Genomic DNA, 22,269 nt, shown 5'->3' on the forward strand with positions numbered 1-22,269 from the left:
AGAAGATTTTATCTGTGAACAAAATCCATATTTCTCTGGATCTAACCATAATTCATTTTCTTCCTTTCCCACAAAGACTTTCCCACTTTTCCAGAGCAGTATTACCTTTCAGAGCAATTTTTCAGAGCTATAGTACCTTTCTTTCAAATACAATGCTTCTGAAAGACGCCATAAAAATGTCTTGCTGGATCAAACCAGTGGCCCATTTAATCCAGCAGCTTGTTTCACACAGTGGTTATCCGGTTACCCTGGAGGGTCAAAAAGACAGCACAAAGGCCAAGGCATGCCCCAGATGTAGCCTCCTAAATCTGGTATTTAGCGTTTACTACCTTTTATACCTTTATTAACTTTTAAAGCTGGGAACACATCTGAAAACATGCCTCAGTAGGAGTTAAGGCTGCCAATCTCAGGGTAGCACCTGGGATCTCACACTGTTAGACTCAATCTCCAGGTGACCAAAATGAGCTCCCTTGGAAAAACTGACTGCTTAGGAGGTGGATTCCGTGGGACAGTGACCTGCTGAGGTGTCTCCTCAACCCCCACCCTCCCCAGGCTTCATGGCCAAAATCTCCAGGTATTTCCCAGCCCAGAGCTGGCAACCCTAACAGGCAGGCGCATTATCATTGCTCCAAAAAGAAATAAAATGGTTACCTGGCATTATAGTCTTTGTTTTGTTTTCCTTCAATGGAAGCCTGTAAAACTGATGTAGTCAAGGCAGGTTCTAGTAGTGTTCTGTCCAGAATTGAATTCTTATTCTGTTTATAGGAGAAGGGAAGGCTTGAGGCATTTTCTGAACCATCCGGAAAAGAGTCCTTAAAAACATCATTGTCTGTTTCAGCAGGAAAAGGAGCTGGTGAAGAATGCAGAGGCTCCAAAGGTACACTCTGAGATTGTGACCCACCCCCAGAAAGTGTGGGTACAGGGCACAGGGTTGGATTGCCTAGATTTATGAAAGTGTTACAGTGTTTATTTGTATTAGGAGACTGTTCAAGTGCCTGGACCATTACATTTAATCCCTTTAGACCAGCAACACCTTCAGGGTGTGATGGTCTGGGCAGAGATCCAGATGTAGGCTCATAGTTTTGCAAAATGTTGTTTTGATTATTTGACCTTTTTCTGTCTTTGTCTGGCTTCTGGCCTGAGGAGATCTGCCAGTTTTTCAGATGGTAAAGCTGATCTGTACTTTGACTCAGTGGTAATAATCTGACAATTTCTGAGGTTCCAGTTTCCTCCATCGACTTTCCTCTCCTCCCAGCTGTGTAAGAGTTTTGTTGTGTAGTCCTGAAACAATCTGATGGGTCAGCTTCCAGTTCTTCCTTTGATGAGGCACTGAAGCTAGTTTCAAATCATATGTCAGTTTAGAAAATTACCAACAATTCATTTTCACTCATTATGACAATTGTTCAATATAAAATAAGCAGACTTTTCATACCAGCATCACTGCAGAATTGCAGTGGTTTAAGCCAGAATTCATGGTTTAAGCAATGTATTCCCTTCCCCCTTTATTTTATTAGGTAAAGGAGTTACAGATGGATGAGATTAAGGGTTACTGCTGAAGGGGAGGGATGTTTGTTGTATTCAGTGCCAGTTGTTCAAAAATGCTACCACAGCAGCCTCTTATATTCATATGTTAAAAAGATACAGGTCTCATACCTTCTGAATACACAAATGGCTGACAAGTGAAGGGTTAAACACTCCCTTTCTTTCCCTCCCTTTCCTCCTCCATCAATCTGAGGCCTCTCCCATTTCTTTCTTTTGTAGAAGAATCACAGATTTATGTGTAACAGGCAATTTTGCCCTCCATAAGTGGCTTGACTGTAAAGCAGTTAAGGCCTGTGACTACGTTGGTGGTTTTCTTGTATAAACTGTCCAATGATGGAAGGAGGTTCCCTTCTGACATAACTAGAAACAGCATAACTAGAAACATTGGCTCAGTGTCAAAAGAAGTATAAAAAATTGAAACAACCCTTTTAAAAGATGTACAACATGGAATCTGTGTCTATGGGTAAGTGTGATCCTTGCATACATGGATCATATGCAATAGGTATTCATTATATTTCTGCAACCTCATTCTACTGAGGTGTATAAGGAATGTGGGGGAGATACGTTTCCAAAACACAATTTTATACACTGAACACTGGGAAAGTGAGCTTATCTGCAGGAAAAATATTGCCTTGAGGGAAGGTATATGCAGACCACATCGATGACAACAAATGAATAACTTTTATTTTTAAATATGCAGCATTTGGGGGGGGGGCAACACCCAGGACAACACTGGTTTAACCCGGAGGTAATAGGATATGGCTGGTAAAGGAACACAGCATTAACACATGCTAACTGCTTTAATACGAGTTATTATTTATCAGACAGCATGTGGGTAATATAGCCAGGAAATCCAAGATTGTCAGTCAGGTATGAGACATTTGGAGGTGGTTTGCCATTGCCTGCCCTCGTGCCATGACCCTGGTATTTCTTGGAGATCGCCCTTCCAAGTGCTAGCCAGGGCCAACACGGCTTAGCTTTATTTTAATGACCAGCCCACTCAGCCAGGCCGGCTCAAGGTGGTTTACGATAAACCCCATAAAAACAGAATAAAAGTTACACTAATAGCAGCTTAATCCCATCAATTCCCTCCCAAGCCACCACTGCAGACCCAGGTCCCAGCCACCCACCAGCCTCGGGAGAGGCCATCTACCTAGATGGACAGGCATCTGGAGACATCAGAGGAAGGACCCAGATCTTCCCAGCCTGGCCTCAACAAAATGCCTGGTGGAAGAGCTCCGTCTTGCAGTCCCTTCAGAAATGTGGTAGTTCCGACAGGGCCCTCAGCTCTTCTGGGAGCTCATTCCACCAGGTTGGGGCCAGGACCAAAAAGGCCCTGGCACTGGTCAAGGCCAGATGTGTTTCCTGTGGACCAAGAACCACCAACAGACTCAAACCTGCAGAGTGAAGCACCCTGTGAGGGGCATAAGGAGACAAACATTCCCTCAGATATGAGGAGCCCAGGCCATGAATGACCTTGAAGGTAAGTACCAAAACCTTGAACCTGATCCAATATACAATTGGCAACCAATGCAGCTGCCTCAGCACAGGCTGGCTACGGGCCCTCCAAGGTGATCTCGTAAGGACCCTAGCAGCTGCATTTTGTCCCAACTGTAATTTCCAGGTCAAGGACAAGGCCCACATAGAGCAAGTTACAGAAGTCTAATTTGGAAGTCACCATTGCATGGATCACTGTGGCCAAATGCTCTAGGGACAGGAAGGGCACTAGTAGCATGGCCTGGCGCAGATGGAAAAGTGCAACCTGTTTAACCCTAGTGATCTGGGCCTCCATAGATAAGGAGGCGTCAAAGATCACCCCCACATTCCTGGCAGAGGGCACAGCAACAAACTGTACCCCATCCAGGGAGGGGAGGGGAGGGGAGGGGAGCTTCCGTCTGAGATCTGACGAGATTGGGCTTGCCTGGGCTATCCAAACTGGGTTTCTATAAGTCTTTCCATATGAACCCACTCAAATATGCTGAGGCAAATGGTTACTACCCTTGACACAAGGGATTTTTTGTGTGCAAGTTATTACAGCACCTCATGTTCATTTGCTGATGAAACTGCCCCCATTAAAGTAGTAACTCTCCCTTTTTTAAACATCTGACTGTGTAAACCTCATAAATCTTCAACAGTTTTATGGGGTAGGTGGTATGCAGTGGGTATTGTAAAGCACTGGAATGCATTTATGCTACCACATTTAATTCTGGGAAGTCAGTGAAGAGTACAGGAAAGGAAGACAACAGATAAAGGCACTCTGGTCAGGTCTGTGGCTTCCTCTGGTAATGAAAAATAGTAAAATGTATTCCCCATAGTCTTTAAATCTAACAGGCTGAAAAACTAACCACCAAACTAATTTCCAGTTCCATGGAATGTAGCTTTACTTGAGATTAGATTTTACTGGGTCAATGCCAGAAGCTTTCCCTTCTGTAGTAAAATTCTCTTTTAAGCAACTGTTTCACAGTAAATATTAAACATCCACTTTGCAGATATGGAAGCCTTCCCTTTTATTTATTACGACATGTCCTCTCTAAATTATGAATGCAGTTTCTCTAGCAAATCAGGTGGTGGAGCTCTGACCTCAAAAATTGGTCAAGATAACTGCTGAGTCTGTGCTTTTGAATTACAAAGTGGAGTTGCTCCAGCTCTGTAAGCAGCCATTTCACTTATTTGTGCACATGGCTGGATCCAGAAGAAGCCAAAATAGTGCTATATTTAAACTGGAAAACATAATCATTGAGGAAGTGTAGCATTCCAGATATTGATTGGGCTGCAGAATCTACAAGAATTCATAGCAGACTTTTGCCACTTAAATTCTGGGCCTTGAAGTGATTACTGCGCATTCAAAGGCTTCTTAAAGGCTCTCAGCCTACACTATACTTACCAGACTCAGTCTTCAGTGGCTGTCAGACAGGATTAATTACTGAACTTTTATCCTCTAGTTAAGGTGTAAAAGTGTCTAGAGTTGAAATAAGAAAAGCCTATGATGGTGGAGTGAACTAGATGGAGAATATAAATGTATTCAATGCTGTTCTAATCTCAAAATTCCCAGAATTATTTTTTAAAAGATCTAGCACATCAGAGAGAAAGGATTTATTACAGCCGCCTCCCTGTTTGGGAGTGGTGTGTTTGTTTTCTAGAAGAATATTAAAAACGTGAGTCTACCAACTGCAGCCTGAGATAGTATTATTGCACAAGTTTAATAGAACTATGATAGGGCTAGCAGAATCACCCAAGTGAGGAAGAGAGAAGAAGAACTTTTCTCAATCCTGCTTTTTACTATCCAAAGGAGTCTCAAAGCAGCTTACAACTGCCAACTCTTCCTCTCCTCACAACAGACACCCTGTGAGGTAGGTGGGGTTGAAAGAGCTCAGAGGGAACTGTGACTAGCTAAAGGTCACCCAGATGGCTTCATGTGGAGGAGTGGGGAATCAAACCCAGCTCTCCAGATAAGAGGCTGCTGTTGTTAACTACTACTACACCAAGCTGGCTCTCAAAAGAAATCAACAGCAAGCCAGTGGCCGTATGTTCTGGTTGAGCAGCCAAAATGCAGGCAGTGAGAGCATATGAGGTGGAGCGTTTAGAACATCTGACTCGGGTCAAGTCCCCGCTCTGCCATGCACCAGGCACTCTCTCTCAGTCTTATTAGGCTGACCTGAGGATAAAACAGAGAAGCCAAAAATACCAAAAATCCCCAAAGTTGTTTGGAGAAACCATGGTTAAAATGCTCTTGGGTCAGTCTGCCAGAGTCTTGATTTGAAATCCCAGCTGACTAATCACTATACAATTTCCTGTAACAAGTGACAAATTGCCACCCACATGTTCTCACCATTTTTTGAATTTACTAGATGTTTGTTCATATTGGGGAAACGTGCACAATGTGCAGAAACACCATAACCTACTTCACAGTTGTTGTAAAGATGTAATAGAAACCAGAACACCACCCTGAACTCCTTAAGAAAAAAATAAAATGAGAAGATAAATGCTAGCAGTTATGCCCGTTGCATGAAGAGATGAAGACTATAGGATCACACTGAGTAGTTCCTCTGACAAAAGGATTTCCAGCATCAGAACATAACTTCTTCACCTCCCTTATTCTGCTGCACACTCGTGTGCACGCACACACATACACACTCTCTCTCTCTCTCTCTGGGGAAGCAAGGAAATCATGGTCTGCTAACAGAAATCCTATTGTCAATGGAACCTCTCTGAGATTCAACCCCATGGAAAAATAACAGTATAAATAATGGATTCCATATATCATAAAAGCCATATGCACAGTCTCTGGGTGGGGCTGCTGTCTTTCAATACATCCAAGTATCTGGCCAATGGTAAAGGATTCTCCTGATACACATTATTGTTCAAAAATGTCTGGAAAATCTTTTGGATTAGCTGGTTTGAAGTGAGATCTTAGTCATACATACAAAACTTTTGCCATGCATCACACCCCAATCCCCTCCAAGAATGCATTTATCTAGAAAACTGAATAGTAACTTATCTGAATACAGCTGTGGCCTCCCAGAAACAAATATACAACTGTAATAATGGAAGGCATTATGGAGAAAATGCAGCTGTATCAGTGGAAATGCTAAACTTAAGTTCTTCTGTGGTTGGGGGTACTCAGACAGAACACAGTGAAAGGACAAGGCCGGAAAACACTAAACACTCACCTGGACTGGAAAGCATATTGGTGGTTCTGAGATGACAATGCTGGGCAGGCTGTAGACTTACAGGAATCCTAGAAATGAAGAAAACTTATTATGAAGATTCTCTGTATGCTTTTCACTTTCAATGCTTTTCACTTTCTGCTCCGATGCAACCTGCTGGGATGAGATATATCAGTCCTAATGAAGAAAGGAAGTCTTTCTTTTCAATTCAGGTGAGTAGCCATGTTGGGCTGAAGCAACAGAACAAAGTCTGTGTCCTGTTGCACCTATAAGACCAACAAAGTTTTATTCAAGGAATAAGCTTTCGTGTACATGCACACTTAAATGGCACTTCTACATGATGACTATAGTGGGAACAGGAATCACTCTGGGATGTATGTTTGGTGATATTCCATGCAGAATATAACTTCCTGTGAGAATTCCAGATTTTGCCCCCCCTCCCCAAACACACACACTTGTCAGCCATTTGGTTATGTCCTACTCTTGGAGGTTTTCTGCACACTATAATTTTAGAGCCATACACTATATTCTGGGCACTCCACATGATTTCACCAACCCCCATGTCTGGCCAGCAAACAGCTCGCTACATCCGCCATTTTAAAGTGTGAGTTGGTGAATCCTAAAAAGTGGATTCACCAACCTAAAAAGCATTATCCCCCAGCGGACAGCCAGCAGACAAACAAATGTATGGAGGCAAAGAAGCGCTACCTCCACTTCCGATGACCCACCCTTGCACCCGCCTCCCTCTCCCTTCTTACGGGGGATGGGAAATGCTTTTAAAAAATGGAGAACAGCCTGGAACAACAAATAGGTGCACAAGTGAGCAGGTGATGCCAGAAATAAAAGTATTTTTTCCAAAGTTGTGACACAAAACATGCCTCTAAAGTCCCACCCCCCCCCCCCCAAAATAAATATCAGGAATAAGATTAATGTTTAAAAGTATCTAAAGACTCGTGATTCCTTAAGGGGTGGCATTCAAAAAGCACTATGCATCTATGAAGCATACAGAAGAATGGCTCAAGGAGAAAAAAGGCCACCCTCTTTCCCAGGTTGCTTACTGCATCTTCTTTGGGTACAAGCTACAGCACCAGTCTCAGAGGGCATCCCTATAGACAGAGTAAGCATTGGATATTTCCTCCTAGCCTTCAAGCTTCAGTTTCATAAACAGCCCTTCATAAACTTACTTACTCATCTTTCAGGTACCATATGTTACAATGGACACAAGGATGCTACTGCTGAGTTCTCTCTTCCTCATCCAACTGGCAACAGGGACTGTGATGCCTCACAGCATTATAGCAATTATACATACATCTATTACATAACATCTATTATGCTTTACACGTAAAAGGCATAACTAAGGCCACAATTTTCACTAGTTCAGTTCTTTTTTTCCTCAAGATGGTCAATATTACCATATTAAATTGAACAATGATAGGCAAGCTTCAGTTAAAATATATTCATCAAGATCATTTAAAAATGTCCGGATACAATTGAATGATAAAACCTAACACAAGGACACACATGGCTGAGGTGGGATTAGCCTCCAGCTCTTTCCACTCCAAACTTAACACTGACAAGCAGGCAACGCTGGCTCTCCAGAAGAAATGCTACCTGACTAGCAGTAATGCATGTCTCAAGATTCTCCGATATTTGAGGCCTGTACACCAGTGGTTCCCAACCTTTTTATCACCGGGGACCAGTCAACACTTGACAATTTTACTGAGGCCCAGGGGGGTAGTCTTTTCCCAAGGGACGTCGTCGCTGCCTGAGCCCCTGTTCTACTTGCTTTTCTGATGGCACCCCTGACTTCCTGCCGCCCGCTGGGGAGCGCTGCCAGCAGCAGCTACACAATGCCACGCCAAGGGGGAGCCCCAGCCATGGTGGCCGCTGGAGAGCACCGAAGGTGAGCCGGCGGCTGAGTGGCAGGGCAGCCCCCGAGGCAGCAGCCGGGGAGGAGGACGAGGAGGAGCCACGGCCCGGTACCGACTGATCTACGTGGGTTGGGGACCACTGCTGTACACCATGCTGGTTTCAAGTATGCTTGCTGCCCAGTATACATTAAACTGCAAGTCTGACCAGTATTCTGTAAAGCTCGATATTGTATATTCTGGTTGCCAGTGCTTGTCCAGGGACATAGTAAGCTCAACTTTCCCACCTCAGAATCTTTACTGGTGATATCAGGGAGAAAACAGGGACAAGTTTATGTACTGCTTTAACTGTTTTTACCCACATTGGAAGAAGTGTGAGCTTATATATGAATAAACAATAATCAATGAATAAATATGCATGGTAAGTCTCTGGTATGCAAGTCATTTCATGTACCATGAAGCTATGGCCTGTTCTCTCTAGAAAGTTAGGGAAGCAGAGCTGAATAGGCCATGCAATCAGTTTCTCAGCATGGCGGGGGAATCACCATGAGAATATGGACTGATTTCATTTTCCCGATACACCTGAAAAAAAGGAGAGATTAGTGGGTGTTTCTTATCAGAAAAATAACTAAGAGCTTGGACTAAGAAGTGAAACACCCCCCTTCCTCCATTTTCTTTCCCTTTTGCTTCTGTTTGCCTTCCTTATCCTGTTTGCCCAGTATTATCAGCAGACATTGTCCTCCAAGTTTTGGCACTGAGAAGTGCATATTTCTGCCCTGATGTTGAAAAATATTTGTGGAGTGTGACAAGAGAGGAAAAAACATAAATCACTTATTAGATCAACTGGTTCAAATAAGACATTACCACTGGAATATTTCATCATTCACTGGCATTTTGCAGTCCAGGACCTGGTCTAGACATGTTGGGGGGAGGGGGAGCAGAGAGCTGAGTTGGTAGGAGGAAGAAGAAGAATTGGTTCTCATATGCTGCCTTTCTCTACCCGAAGGAGGCTCAAAGCAGCTTACATTCGCATTCCCTTTCCTCTTTCCACATCAGACACCCTGCGAGGTAGGTGAGGCTGAGACAGCCCTGATATTACTACCCTGTGGGAACAGCACAATCAGGGCTGTGATGAGCCCAAAATCACCCAGCTGCCTGCATGTGGAGGAAGAGCAGGGAATCAAACGCAGCTTGCTAGATTAGAAGTCACCACTCATAACTGCTATACCAAGCTGGCTCTGCCACCTTATCATTTCATTTTCCTGCATTTGTAGACATGAGCCATAGAGGATTCAACTCAAAGAAGTGTTTCTATTGCCCAGCTCTTAAGATGTCAGATACTCCTATTTGGGAATACAGTTTCTAGCAGACCTATGGTGACAGTTTGTGCAGGATGGAGAGAACAATTATTGCACAAGTCTCATAGAACTATGATGGGGCTAACAGAATCACCTAAATGAGGAAGAGGGAAGAGCTTTTTGAACCCTGCTTTTTACTATCCAAAGGAGTCTCAAAGCACCTTACAACTGCCAGCTCTTCCTCTCCTCACAACAGACACATTGTGAGGTAGGTGGCGCTGAGAGAGCTCAGAGAGAACTGTGACTGGCCAAAGGTCATCCAAATGGCTTCATGTGGAAGAGTGGGGAATCAAACCAATCTGGCTCATTCAGTGGCGTATTGCAGTCTAGGACCTGGGCTGAATCTGCACGGAGCTCTTATTCCAATCCCTGGTCGATTCAATCCCTGCTGTCTACACTGAATGTAATTTCCATTTTGATTTTGGCCGATTTAAATTTTTCATCTGCAACAAGCATGATTGATCCAGAGTGACCTTACCTTTTCCCCGCAATATCCTAGAGTGGATATAACCCTTGATATTTGAAAAAACAGCATGAGCAAGGTGAAGTTCTCTGCTTTTCCCAAAATAACTTGTTGCGGCCTCATGGCTCCATCAGTCTGTCCCTGATTGGCTGGGTGCCAGTTCAAAGAATTCCTAGTTCCTGGTTGCAAGATTTATTTTTTTTAAAGGTTTAAGGTGACTGTGCTTCAGAATCCACACTTCTTATAGCAGAGATTTGCCTCATTCTTGTCTCGGCTCTCTCCCTTGAACGTCCGCCCCCCATCTGCCCCCCCTGCTCACTTGCTCACCTGCCTGCCCGCTTGCAGCCTTGTGCAGATGGGTTTCTGTTTCAAGTCGGGGGGGGGGGGAACGGAACACAAAGACTTGGGTTCAAATTGATCTGAATTCAGCAAGATCAAAAGCAGGGGGAGAAAGTTCCGTGCAGATTCAGCCCTGGTCTAGACACGATGCAGGGAGGGGGAGTAGAGAGCTGAGTTGGTAGAATGGACCATACTACTTTGACAGATTATATTGTATCGAATAACTGATTGGTTCAAAATTGAGAAAGGAGTTCGGCAAGGTTGTATACTGTCACCTTGCCTATTTAACTTGTATGTGGAGCACATCATGAGAAAGGTGGGATTAGAGGAGTCACAAATTGGGATCAAGATTGCAGGGAGAAATATCAACAACCTCAGATATGCAGATGATACTACTCTAATGGCAGAAAGTGAAGAGGAACTAAAGAGCCTGTTGATGTGGGTGAAGGAGGAGAGTGCAAAAGTTGGCTTGAAACTCAACATCAAGAAAATGAAGAGGGCATCCGGCCCTCTCAATTTTTGGCAAATAGATGGGGAAGAAATGGAGATAGTGACAGATTTTATTTTCCTGGGCTCCAAGATTACTGCAGATGGGGACTGCAGCAAAGAAATTAAAAGACGCTTGCTCCTAGTGAGGAAAGCTATGGCAAATCTAGACAGCATCCTAAAAAGCAGAGACATCACCCTGCCAACAAAAGTGCATCTAGTCAAGGCTATGGTATTCCCAGTTGCAATTTATGGCTGCGAAAGTTGGACCATAAGGAAGGCCGAGCGTCAAAGAATTGAGGCTTTTGAACTCTGGTGCTGGAGAAGACTCTTGCGAGTCCCTTGGACTGCAAGGCGAACAAAACAGTCAGTCCTAGAGGAGATCAGCCCTGACTGCTCCTTCGAAGGCCAAATCCTGAAGATGAAACTCAAATACTTTGGCCACCTCATGAGAAGGAAGGACTCCCTGGAGAACAGCCTAATGCTGGGAGCGATCGAGGGCAAAAGAAGAAGGGGACGACAGAGAATGAGGTGGCTGGATGGAGTCACTGAAGCAGTAGGTGCAAACTTAAATGGACTCCGGGGAATGGTAGAGGACAGGAAGGCCTGGAGGATCATTGTCCATGGGGTCGCGATGGGTCGGACACGACTTCGCACCTAACAACAACAACAACAACAACAAAAGCATAAATAACTTTCTGTAAGCATAAAACTACAAAGGCACATAAAGGCCTGGGCTAGAACCTTTCTTTCTTTTGTACTAATTTTGAATTTTCTGGAAGTATTTACATGGGGAAGCATTAAAAATGTCTGTAGTATATCTCATCACATCACCTTTGCATTCCTGTAGGTCATTGTGTTGTGTGTGTAGGCCAGGCCTTGGTCTCATGGAAAGGGAACTGTTGGTGCCAACCCAGCATGTGCAAGTATACACATATTGCTGATCAGTTTGCCAGTGGATGACATTGAATTATGTGGGAAGGTATACTGCATGGAATGTGACACCTTTAAAAATGTTGGTCATGTTCCTTGCATAATTCAGTCCTAGCAATTTCAGTGAGAAAGAAAGTTAGGTACCTACTTCTACTTCATATCAAAACCATTAATGGTTATTGGTGAGCCAAAATTATGCAACTTTTAAGTCCATTTTTTAAAATATACTGTATTTATACCCCACCTTTGTCCGCAATGGCTGAATCTGCAGTAAGACTTTTTCTAGTAAAATTAACCCTGTGACTTTCAAACAACAATGCAGCCATCATAGCTCACAGGGCCACACCTTTAAGTATTCAGGTCCTACACAAGGCTGGCCACTAGGCATGAAGACGTTGGTCACAAATGGTAGAGCTGTTTCACTGGCCTACCTTCCTATAGAGTAGGAAATGGAGTAGCCTTCATAATCAATAAGAAAGTAGGAAAACCAGTCTTGGGATACAATCCCCAAAATGACAGAATTATCTCAATTCGAATCCAAGGCAAACCATTCAACATCACAGTAATCCAGGTCTATGCCCCAACCACTGCTGCTGAAGAGGATGAAGTCGACCAGTTCTATGAAGCCCTACAACACCTTCTAGAAGCAACGCCAAAAATGACGTGCTTATCATCATGGGGGATTGGAATGCGAAAGCAGGAAGCCAAAAGATAACCAGGATAACAGGCAAGTTTGGCCTTGGAATACAAAATGAAGAAGGACACAGGCTGGTAGAATTTTGTCAAGAGAATACAATGGTCATAGCAAACACTCTTTTCCAACAACCCAAGAGACGACTCTACACATGGACATCACCAGACGGTCAACACAGAAATCACATTGACTATGTGCTCTGCATCACTGAAAACCCTTCAACATCAGCCAAGACTTACTTACGTTAGCTAGCTTTTCACTGCTCCTGTTCATTGGTTCTTTTTCTGTTTTGTTCTGATTTCATGTTGATGATATTTTTAGTTTCTAGTTTATGTACACTATTTTAGGTTTTGGTTATTGCTGGTGTTTGATTATGGGACTTCATTATTGTTAAGAGCCATTTCATTATACTATTAATTGCCTTGGACACATGTTTCTGGAGAGACAAATATTTTAAAATAAATAAAATTGATGCAAACAAATGCCTATCAACACATGGAAAGTTCTGAAAATCTGGCATAACTGGGCAAGTTATAGCTCAATAGATTATTGATTACCTGCATAGGAGAAGGTGTTGACTTGGATCTCCCATGGCCTTTGCTGGAGACAGAAGCATCTGAGTAAAGAAGATTTTTGGTTGAAGTACATCTCCTAACACAGCTTCCTTCACTGACAGCAGGTTGCATTTTCCAATTCACCTTTTCATACTCAGAAGGACTGGAACTACCCCTATCAGAGGCAGGAGATAAAGAAGTTGTAGAAGAGAGGAGAGCAGGTGCTTCAAGATTTCTACCAAGATCATAAAATGGACTGGAACCATCAATATATTGTGATTTTTTGCTGCTGCTGAGGTTAGACATACTGTCCTCTGAAAACTTCTTTGAATTTGAAGGCCTCATTTGCAAAGGAGGCAATTGCAGGGCGCTGGGATGGGCAGTAGCAGGCCGCTGTCCAGTCTTGCGTTCCATGTACTGAAGAAGTGCATTTTGCTGTATCTGCTTCAATTCCACCTTCGAAAGAGCTCTGCCTTGATTTTCCAGACCTTTACCATTGATGATCATGGGGACATGCTCATTGATTTCATCACTCCTCGAGCCTGCAGTTTTCTTTCTCAATGCTATGTTATGATCCCTCTGGTCATCCAGTTGATTTAGTTTCTCTGGCTCAGAATAAGAGATCTTTTTTTGTTCTTTGGTGATTCTTTTCCTTCCCCCAGTTACACTAGCTTGAGGCTTTGTGGGCTCTTCCTGTTTACTGGTGTTTTCTAGTGGCTTGGAGTCCTCATTTGTACTAGATAATGACAAAGACCTGAGATGCAAGATGGAAGGCTTTGAGGAAGGCTTCTGCTTCAACCGAATGGGCAAGCTCATCTGCAGATCCCTTCTCTTGAATGAGGTTTCCCTCAGAACTTTCCTTTGAGCAACTTTGAGTTTTTCTCGATAGTCATTCTTGAGCTTCTCGTCCGCTGATGAAGCTGGGCTCCCTAGAATTAGCTCTGTCTTCTTGCTGGCAGCACTGTCACTCACACAGCTGTTACTGTCCCTTGGTATTTCTATTGGTTCTGCAGAGACTGCACGATCACTCCTTGGAAGCTGCATATCAAAGTCTTCTTGTAACTGAGCCTGGTTTGGATTACTCATACTGTTGGTATTTTTCTCACCAGAAAGGTAGTAGAGCAAGGGAGTTGTTTTTCTGTTTATCTTCCTATTGGCAGAGTCATCCTGGGATTGACTTTCAACCCTCTTAGAAAACTGTTGTGGAGAACGAACAGATGTTAGCATTTCTGGTTGCTTAGGCTTTGTAAGAAGTTCAGGGCTGCCGTTGTTTTCGCTTTGCTTTGCTTTTCTAAGTCCATTAAGAATTTGGTATGCAGGTGGCAATTTCTGCCTTCTAGCTTGCTGTTTCAGAAGTGGCTGCCCAGCATTTGTGCTGTTTTCTTCTCTAGAGCTGAAACAGTAGTTCTTGTCTTCATAAGTGCTAATTATCCCTAGTGCAGTCTGAAGAGAGCTGTCTACATACTTTAAGCTTGGGTTGCTCTCACATATCTCCTGATCCAAACCTGAATGTTGGTCAGCGTTGAAAACATGGCAAAGCTGTCCTTGTTCACCGGATACTGGCATGGTACATGGCAGATCTGCTTCTGCAAAGGGTGGTTTGTGTACACTGCAAGCATAAAGACACTGTTTGTTCTCTTGTATATCATTAACAGCATTATGACTGGTGTGTGGAGAAAGAGAGGACCTAGAGTTCAGTGCCTCAAGAATTTTATAATTGTGGGCTGAATTAAGTGTGTGGACCAAAGAACCAGATTTTAAATAGTCTTGAAAATTTAAATAAGGTTTGATGAAAACGGCAGTTTCATTTTTCTTTGCTGCATATTGATTGGTAGGATACCAAATGTCACTGTCTTCTAGTTCCATGACTGGACTTTTATTTTTACATCTTGAAAGCCAGCAATAACTCTTTCCTGAGGAGTCAAAAGGGTGGGTGTTGATGGCCTCTTGACTGAATTCCTCTGCCTGAATGTTGTAGTTGAAGCAAATTCCATAATGACTTTGATCTGTATTTCTGCTAGCTTTATAGTTATCTTGAGCAGGTGGGGGTGATGTGCGTGGAAGATGAGGTGGAAGCATAACCACAGGTGATGGTGATTGGTATAATGTTCCAGGTACAGAAGTACTTCCATATGGCTTGCCATTGTCCATGTTGTTGTGCATGCTCATTTCTACAGGCTTGTCTTGATATATTTCTTTAAGATTGGAATGGATTGCACAAGGGTTAAAAACACCTCTGACATATCCTGAATCCATGTATGGAAGCTGTTCTATAGGCAGAATGTCATGGCCACTGTCACCCAATGGAATATGACATTCTGGAATATTGAAGCCACCAGAAAAAGAACTGTAAGCAGAGTCTGCTTTCCCAGAGGTGTGTAGGCACTGATCTATGCCATCAGTAGGTGCCCCAGAAGAAAGCTTGTTAGCATAGCTGGGTGAGGTTACTGGCTCCAGAACATCTATTATTCTTGTGACATGTCTCAGATTCCATCTTGACACTTCATTCCCACAGGAAGACATTGTTGTTACTGTCAGTCACTCAGGTCCTTTAGGAAAGGAATGGACATGGGATTAAGATGTCCTTGTGGTTACAACTGAGAATAGGCATCCTTTCTGGGAGACTTCAGCATCATACTTCATAAGCTGAGATATGACCCTGGAAGAGAAAAAAGGCAATTATAAGTCACCTGTGAAGACCATAGTTTACTATTTTAAAGCTTTGTGAAAGATCATAACTGATCAATAGAGCTTTGTTTTTATACTGTTTATATTCAGTATTATGCCTTTTAATTAAAATCTGTAGATGATAGTATGTTCTTCCTTGTATTGATTTCCCTCTGAGATTTGAAGCAATTACAGTTTGTTACCTTTGATGTTAACAAATGTGATTATTACTATGATTTCACACCTATAACTTTTATATTGCTATGATATTTAACTTATGCAACAAATTAGTATGACTAATTACTAGTGCTGATATGGAAGCTGACACTATCCCTATGCAAACTTTCTTCAAATTAACAATATTTCACATAGCACAAATATATCAATAGTGATCTGATTGCTTTTTACTGTGTTGATTAAAAGTGGTGGTAGCCTAAACATCTGTTACATAATCTATCCAACATTGGGTCAATAAGGTACAGCAAGAGCCGTCAGTACTTACAAAACTTCCTAAGAATACCTTCTTGCAAATAACCCACCACCCCATGGAATAAAACCCAAGTAGGAGTCTAAGCAGACCTGCTTAGGACAAGATTGTTAGCCTAATCCCAGTTGAATTCATTACCCGCCCCCTATTTTCCGACTCCACCTCCAACCATGAGATTAGACAAAACTGAGAGCTGAGAAGGATCCACTTGTATCTTTGCTTCTTCCGTTTCCTGTGTAGCATTTGAACAGGCTCACATTTAAGTCTTGTGTAAACATTACAGTCTTTCTTTGTGGTTCATCTCAGGACAATATATATGTCTGTCATTTTGACAGACCTCACTACTGGCCCAGCATCTTGGTCTGTTTCTGTATGCTCCTCAGTCAACATAATTTTGGTTTGTTATCCTGGAGTATGAACCCATTACTTTGCGTTCCCTTGGGAATCATCCTATGTGAATTGGTTCCCTGAATTTTGACTCCTGTACTTTCTGCATCATGCATCTGGGGTTGATTCTGTGATTTGGGGCTTAGCAGTTCAGGTCATGTTAGGACAAATTTAGATCTGATGATATAAACAAATGCCATGTTTGTTTATAACTAAACATGTGACAATATATTCACTAGACAGTCGTTGTGGAAAAACGTGTCAGGCAGTCAAATTTACTGCGTACAGCCAAAGGCCATTGCAGATATACAAACAAGCAATCAATCATCTCATCAACAAAAGAAAGATTTGTCTTGTATGCCAGCATTTTGAGCAATTTATTGTTAACCTTTTAAGACATATACATAGTACATTTAATGGCATCATAACTGTAGAACAGGCTTTCTCAATCAGGGCTTTGTGAAACCCTGATAACCTTTGGAAGGTTTCCTGAATGCATGGGAGTTAATTAATTATTACATTTTTAAAAATTGTTAAACGTTTATTGTGATATGACCATATATGGTCATGTTGACCCACCCACCCCCTCCCAAAATGGCTAATGATGGGCCTGGAGAGGTAGGAAGGGGAGGGACCCTGGGTGGACATGTCCACAGCTATGCTTCCCAACTGTAATCTACACAATCGTGCCACTTCTGGGGTTTCTTGAAGCCTGAAGAATGTTTCAGGAGTTTCTCAATAGTAAAAAAGTTGAGAAAAGGTGCTGTAGAAGAATTGTGTGTGTTTATGGAGGGATGTGTGTATGTGTGATTGTGTCTAGATAAAAGTATATGGCCTTCAGCTCATAAGTGTCCATTATGGTGTTGTGTTAATATTTAGCTACATTATCTAAGAAACAGAAAAGGGGTCATATCCAAAGCAAAGCTCTGTATAGTCTGATGAGAACTGCTCAATTTATTTTTAAATATAATGGTACAACTTTAAAATTACAAATAACTTTTCAGTTGTAAAAATTAAATGTTGTAGGCATAAAAGTTTTAAAGAGAAGATACAACTCTATGATAATTGTGATAATGATAATTGTGCACTTTAAAATCACTGCACTGTCTGGCAAACTAAAAAAAGCATTTATTTATTTTATTTATTTAGATTTCTATACTGCCCATTTCTTTGCAGCTCTGGGTGGTTAAACTTCAGAATTAAGTGCCTTCCCATTAATTTTATCATAGAACCAGCAACATCTCAACTGTCTATTGATTGAGTCATTCCCCCCCCCCCCATTCTCAGGAATGACTCGTGGCAGGTAAAATTAAAAACCAGTCTCAATCCCCCATTACGCTACACAGTGGTTGAGGCCAGATGCACTTCCCTTGGGCCAGGGATCTCCAGAAGATTAGCACCCACAGAGCAAAGTGCCCTGTGGGGGGGCATAAAGTGACAGGCGATCCCTCAGATATGTGGGTCCCAGACCCTGAAAGGCCTTCAAGGTCAAAAACAAAATCTTGAACTTGATCTGGGCTGCAACTGGTAGCCAATGCAACTGCCTCAACACTGGGTGAATGTGGGTCCTCCGAGGTGTTCCAGTGAGGACCCTAGCAGCTGTATTCTGTACCAGCTCTTCTGGGTCAAGCACAAGGGAAGGCCTGCATAGAGCGAGTTACAGAAGTAAGTTCTGGAAGTGACTGTCACATGGATCACTGTGGCCAGGTGTTCTGGGGACAGGTAGGGTGCTAGTAGCCTTGTCTGGCAAAGATGGAAGAGATGGGCTACTCTCATGACCTGTCCCTCCATGTAAAGGGAGGCATCAAGGATCACCCTCAGGTTCCTGGCACAGGGCGTGATGTTCAGTTGCATCCTGGCAAATGCACTTCCTGGCCCTCCCCATCCTTCCCAGCCACAGAACCTCTGTCTTGGGGGAGTTGAGTTTCAGGCAACTCTGTTCAAGCCACCCAGCTGCAGCTTCCAAACATCTGGCAAATGTTTCCAGGGAGAGTCTGGGTAGCCGTCCATCAGGAAATAGATGTTATCTGCACACCCCAGCCCAAAACTCTGAACCAACTGAGCCAGAGGGCACATAAAGATGTTAAAAAGTATGGGGGAGAGAACTGCCCCTTGTGGCACTCCATAGGGGAGTTGAAAGGGGTATGATAACTCTTTCCCCACTGCAACCCTCTGTGTCCAGTTGTGTAGGAAGGAGCACAGCTACTGAAGGGCTGTCCCACGTATCCCAGTCCTAGAGAGGTGGTGGGCTAAGAGTTCATGGTCAACCATGTCAAATGCAGCCAACAGATATCACGAGAATAGCAGAACCACCCCTATCCAGCTGGCACCAGAGAACATCCATCAAGGAGACCAACACCGTCTTCACCCTGTGGCCAGAATGGAAGGCTGACTGGTATGGGTCGAGCACTGAAGTTTCCTCCAAGAATGCCAGGAACTGGTTGGTGGCAGCCCCTTCAACTACCTTACCCAGAAACACAAGATGCAAGAATGGGTGGTAGCTGGCTGGGTCCTGTGGATCCAGCAATGGTTTCTTTAGCAAGGGACAGACCACTACCTCCTTCAGAACCTCAGGGAACTTCCCAGTATACAGGGAGAGATTGATAATATCTGTGAGTGGACCTCTAATCCTCAGGCCACCCCCACAGAGCAGCCAAGATAGACAGGGATCAAGGGGCAGTCGCCCTTACTGACCCCAGTAACTTGTTCACTTCAGTTAATGAGAACAGCCTAAAGCCATCAAACATCACCTCCCAAGACAGCCAATGGGCCTTCCGTATGAGAGTTTCACATTCTCATTTCTAAAATGTTGTTTCAAATGTCTGTAATGCATCCCACTGTTTTTGGAGGTACTATTATTTCTTTAATGCCCGGACTGTTCTTGACTGTTTCGGTGGCATTTTGGCCTGGAAAGGGTTAATAAATATGCAAGAGTTTTGCACTTTCTTTTTTTTTAATTTAGCTGGATTTATAGATCCAGCCTTTATTAATTTCCAAAAGGGTATATAAAATACATAAGATACATGAAATAAACATTCAACATTTTACAGAATAATCATGCTTAACAAATTTTTAAACCTTCCACTCCTTGCCAAACCCCCAAAGTCTACTTTTTTATATATAATCTGTATAGAAATGCCATTGATCTTGAAATTCTTCCAACGAGTTCCCATTAACCAAGCTGGTTAGCTTCACCATTTTAGATAATTCAGTTATTTTATCAAACCATTCTGAAACTTATGGTGTCTTTTAAAGCTTCCAGACTTTAGCAAGCAGACTTCTCACTGCAGTTGTTGAATGAAAAACAAACAAACAACACTGCAGCTGATCTCAGCAAGGAATCTGGAAACATACTGAACAACATATAATCAGGTTTCATGGGAAATTTGACTTTCAACATTTATTCTAATATAGTATGCACTTTAATCCAAAATTTCCGAACTCTTTTAAATCTCCTCCACATGTGAAAAAAGGAACCATTTTTTTCTTTACATTTCCAACATTTGTCATCATAAATCATGAGCAATTTTTAAATACCAGTTTTCTTTTAGTAGCTGACATTTTGTATACTTAGATATTTTGCCCCAAATTCCTTCCCATTCCTCAAGCATTACATTACATTCTAAATTCTGTATCCACTTAATCATACATATTCTTGACCTATTCAGTTTCTGTGTCATATTTTAACAAAAGGTTATAAATTTGGCCTTGTAAGTGAGGTTTATCTTGTAGCAAAATTTTCAAAAAATTCCAAAAAAAATTCAAAGTCTGTTAATGAAGGTTTTTTTGTCTGATTGTTCCATCTTGTACTGTGATAATAACTGGTTATATTCCAACCAAAAAATTTCCATTCCTTCTTTATTTGAGACCTCTAAACCTTTCAAATCCCTGCTGTGAGTAAGGATATCTTTATATTTTACATAACCCACTTTTTTTGCTGAGGTTTGTCAAAATAAGCCTGTATAGGTGATTTCAGCAAAGAGGAGTTAGCTGATATCCTGCTTTTATATTTTTTCCTCATATCATTATTAAATTGAGGGCTCATTGATTAAGATTTTCCTTCTCCTTGTCTTTGACTGTAGGCCAAAGAAGATTATGATAACCTTTGGACCAACCTGATTTTTCTAGGATCAGATTCCTAGAAGAGGGGACCACGATCCAATCAGAAATCGCTGTTAAAGCTGCCGCATACAGATAGAACTTTACGTTCAGAACAGATTGTCCTCCTCTTCTCTTATCTTGTAGGATTTAAAAAGCAATTCTTAGTCTTTTGTTATTCCAAATAAACTTATTGACGTCTGTTTGACACTTGTTTAAAATCTTCTCCTTAATTTCCAAAGGTAACATTTGAAATAGGAAATTAATTTTAGGTAAAATAGCATCTTAACCATGGCCATACGTGCTGACCAGGAAAAGTTCAATTTCGACTATCGTTGAAAATCCATTTGAATTTTTTTCCCTAATGTAACATCATTGTTTTCATATAAATTGGCTATCAGAATCTCATGATTGCTGCCATGAATTAATCTGTTCTTTAGCTGCTGTTGTCATGAACCCCGATTCATGACTTTTTCATTTCCTGGGCTCTGGTAAGGCTAGCCATCATAAACCTGTAAATCTGTCCTTTGGCTCCAAGACTCCCCCTGCATTCCCAGAGGGGCGTCCTCCTCCCTTTCCTTTATCAGGCTGTTCCAGTGACCTTGCATGGACAGCAAAGACTCAATAGAAATAGAGTGGTAGAGATTAGATCCTGGCCATCTGGTCACCTATGAATTCCAGCACCTTGGTGCCTCCGCTCTCCCGCCAAAATGCCTATGTACCCCCTCCCCTATCGAGAATACTCTATAATAACCCTGAAGCGTCTATTGTTCTTCGTTACTTCCTGTTTGATAAAGTTCTTCCTTGGACTCTCAACTGCCTGTTGGATCTCGGATGTGTCTTTATCACGGACTCTACGGGCTGGGCTCAGCTTGATTCCTGACAGCTGTGTAGCCATTTTGGAATCTGTCTGTTCCCTAACCCTGAACTGTCTGCTCATGTATTCATTTAAGTAACAAGTGGTATTATCATTGCAAGTAGTAGCTACTGGATGCTCCAAGGTCAATGCTGTGTATGTTATCATAGTTGGCAGCTGTCCCGGGCTGCACCTGGACATGGAAGGCTTATTGTGTCTGTGCTTATGTGAATATCTTTGTCCTTGATTGTTTGTAATACATTCCACTATTTTTGGTGGTACTCCTGTTTGTTTAATGCCCATTTCAGCCTATTCCAGGGTATTCTGGAGGAAATTTGACCTGGGCTGAATCTGCACATACTTTGTTTATTCTGTTGTGGATCATGCTGAATCCAGATCTATTTGAAATTGAGTCTTTCTCTTTCCCCCCTCTCCATTGAAACAGAAAAGTGTTCTGCACTTGGTTAGGGGAGTTCAGAAGGGGAGGGGGGAGCCAAGCGCAACCAGAACCTCTTTCTTTCTTTTCTTGAAAGGGGGGGGGGAGAGGATTGGAGACAGCAGAGGAGCCAAGCACAGCTGGAGCCTCTTTCTTTCTTTTCTTGAAGGGGGGGGAAAGAGGATTGGAGACAGCAGAGGAGGGAGAAAAAAAACACGAGGCAAATCTCTACCAACAGAAGTTAGGGCTTCTAGAACTTATGCTGAGAGAAAATTAGGGCTTCCCCTTTAAGGAAAGCTTACAGCATTGGCCAATCAGGGCTTCTTTACCACGGAGGCAGCCCTGGCCAATCAGGGCTTCTCTACCACGGAATTCGGCAACAAATTCGAAGCAGGCACTGGCTCTGCATGCTTTCTTGTGCTTTCTCAATCCGA

General features: G+C 42.6%; 1 protein-coding gene across 2 annotated transcripts in view; it reads right to left on the bottom strand.

The window, feature by feature from the left end:
- The window catches only part of SHROOM1 (shroom family member 1), a 95,683-nt gene that overhangs the window by 10,636 nt on the left and 62,778 nt on the right, over nucleotides 1-22,269 (bottom strand). For both annotated transcript variants that reach the window (XM_077326920.1, XM_077326919.1), the window contains 3 exons: nucleotides 12,908-15,563; nucleotides 6,213-6,280; nucleotides 652-1,335 (listed from right to left, as the gene is read on the bottom strand). In XM_077326920.1, the coding sequence (XP_077183035.1) occupies nucleotides 652-1,335; nucleotides 6,213-6,280; nucleotides 12,908-15,427 (3,272 nt within the window). In that variant the 5' untranslated portion in view covers nucleotides 15,428-15,563. The remainder of the gene's footprint in view (nucleotides 1-651; nucleotides 1,336-6,212; nucleotides 6,281-12,907; nucleotides 15,564-22,269) is intronic.

The sequence above is a fragment of the Paroedura picta genome, chromosome 3, assembly GCF_049243985.1.
Source record: "Paroedura picta isolate Pp20150507F chromosome 3, Ppicta_v3.0, whole genome shotgun sequence".
NCBI lineage: Eukaryota > Metazoa > Chordata > Lepidosauria > Squamata > Gekkonidae > Paroedura > Paroedura picta.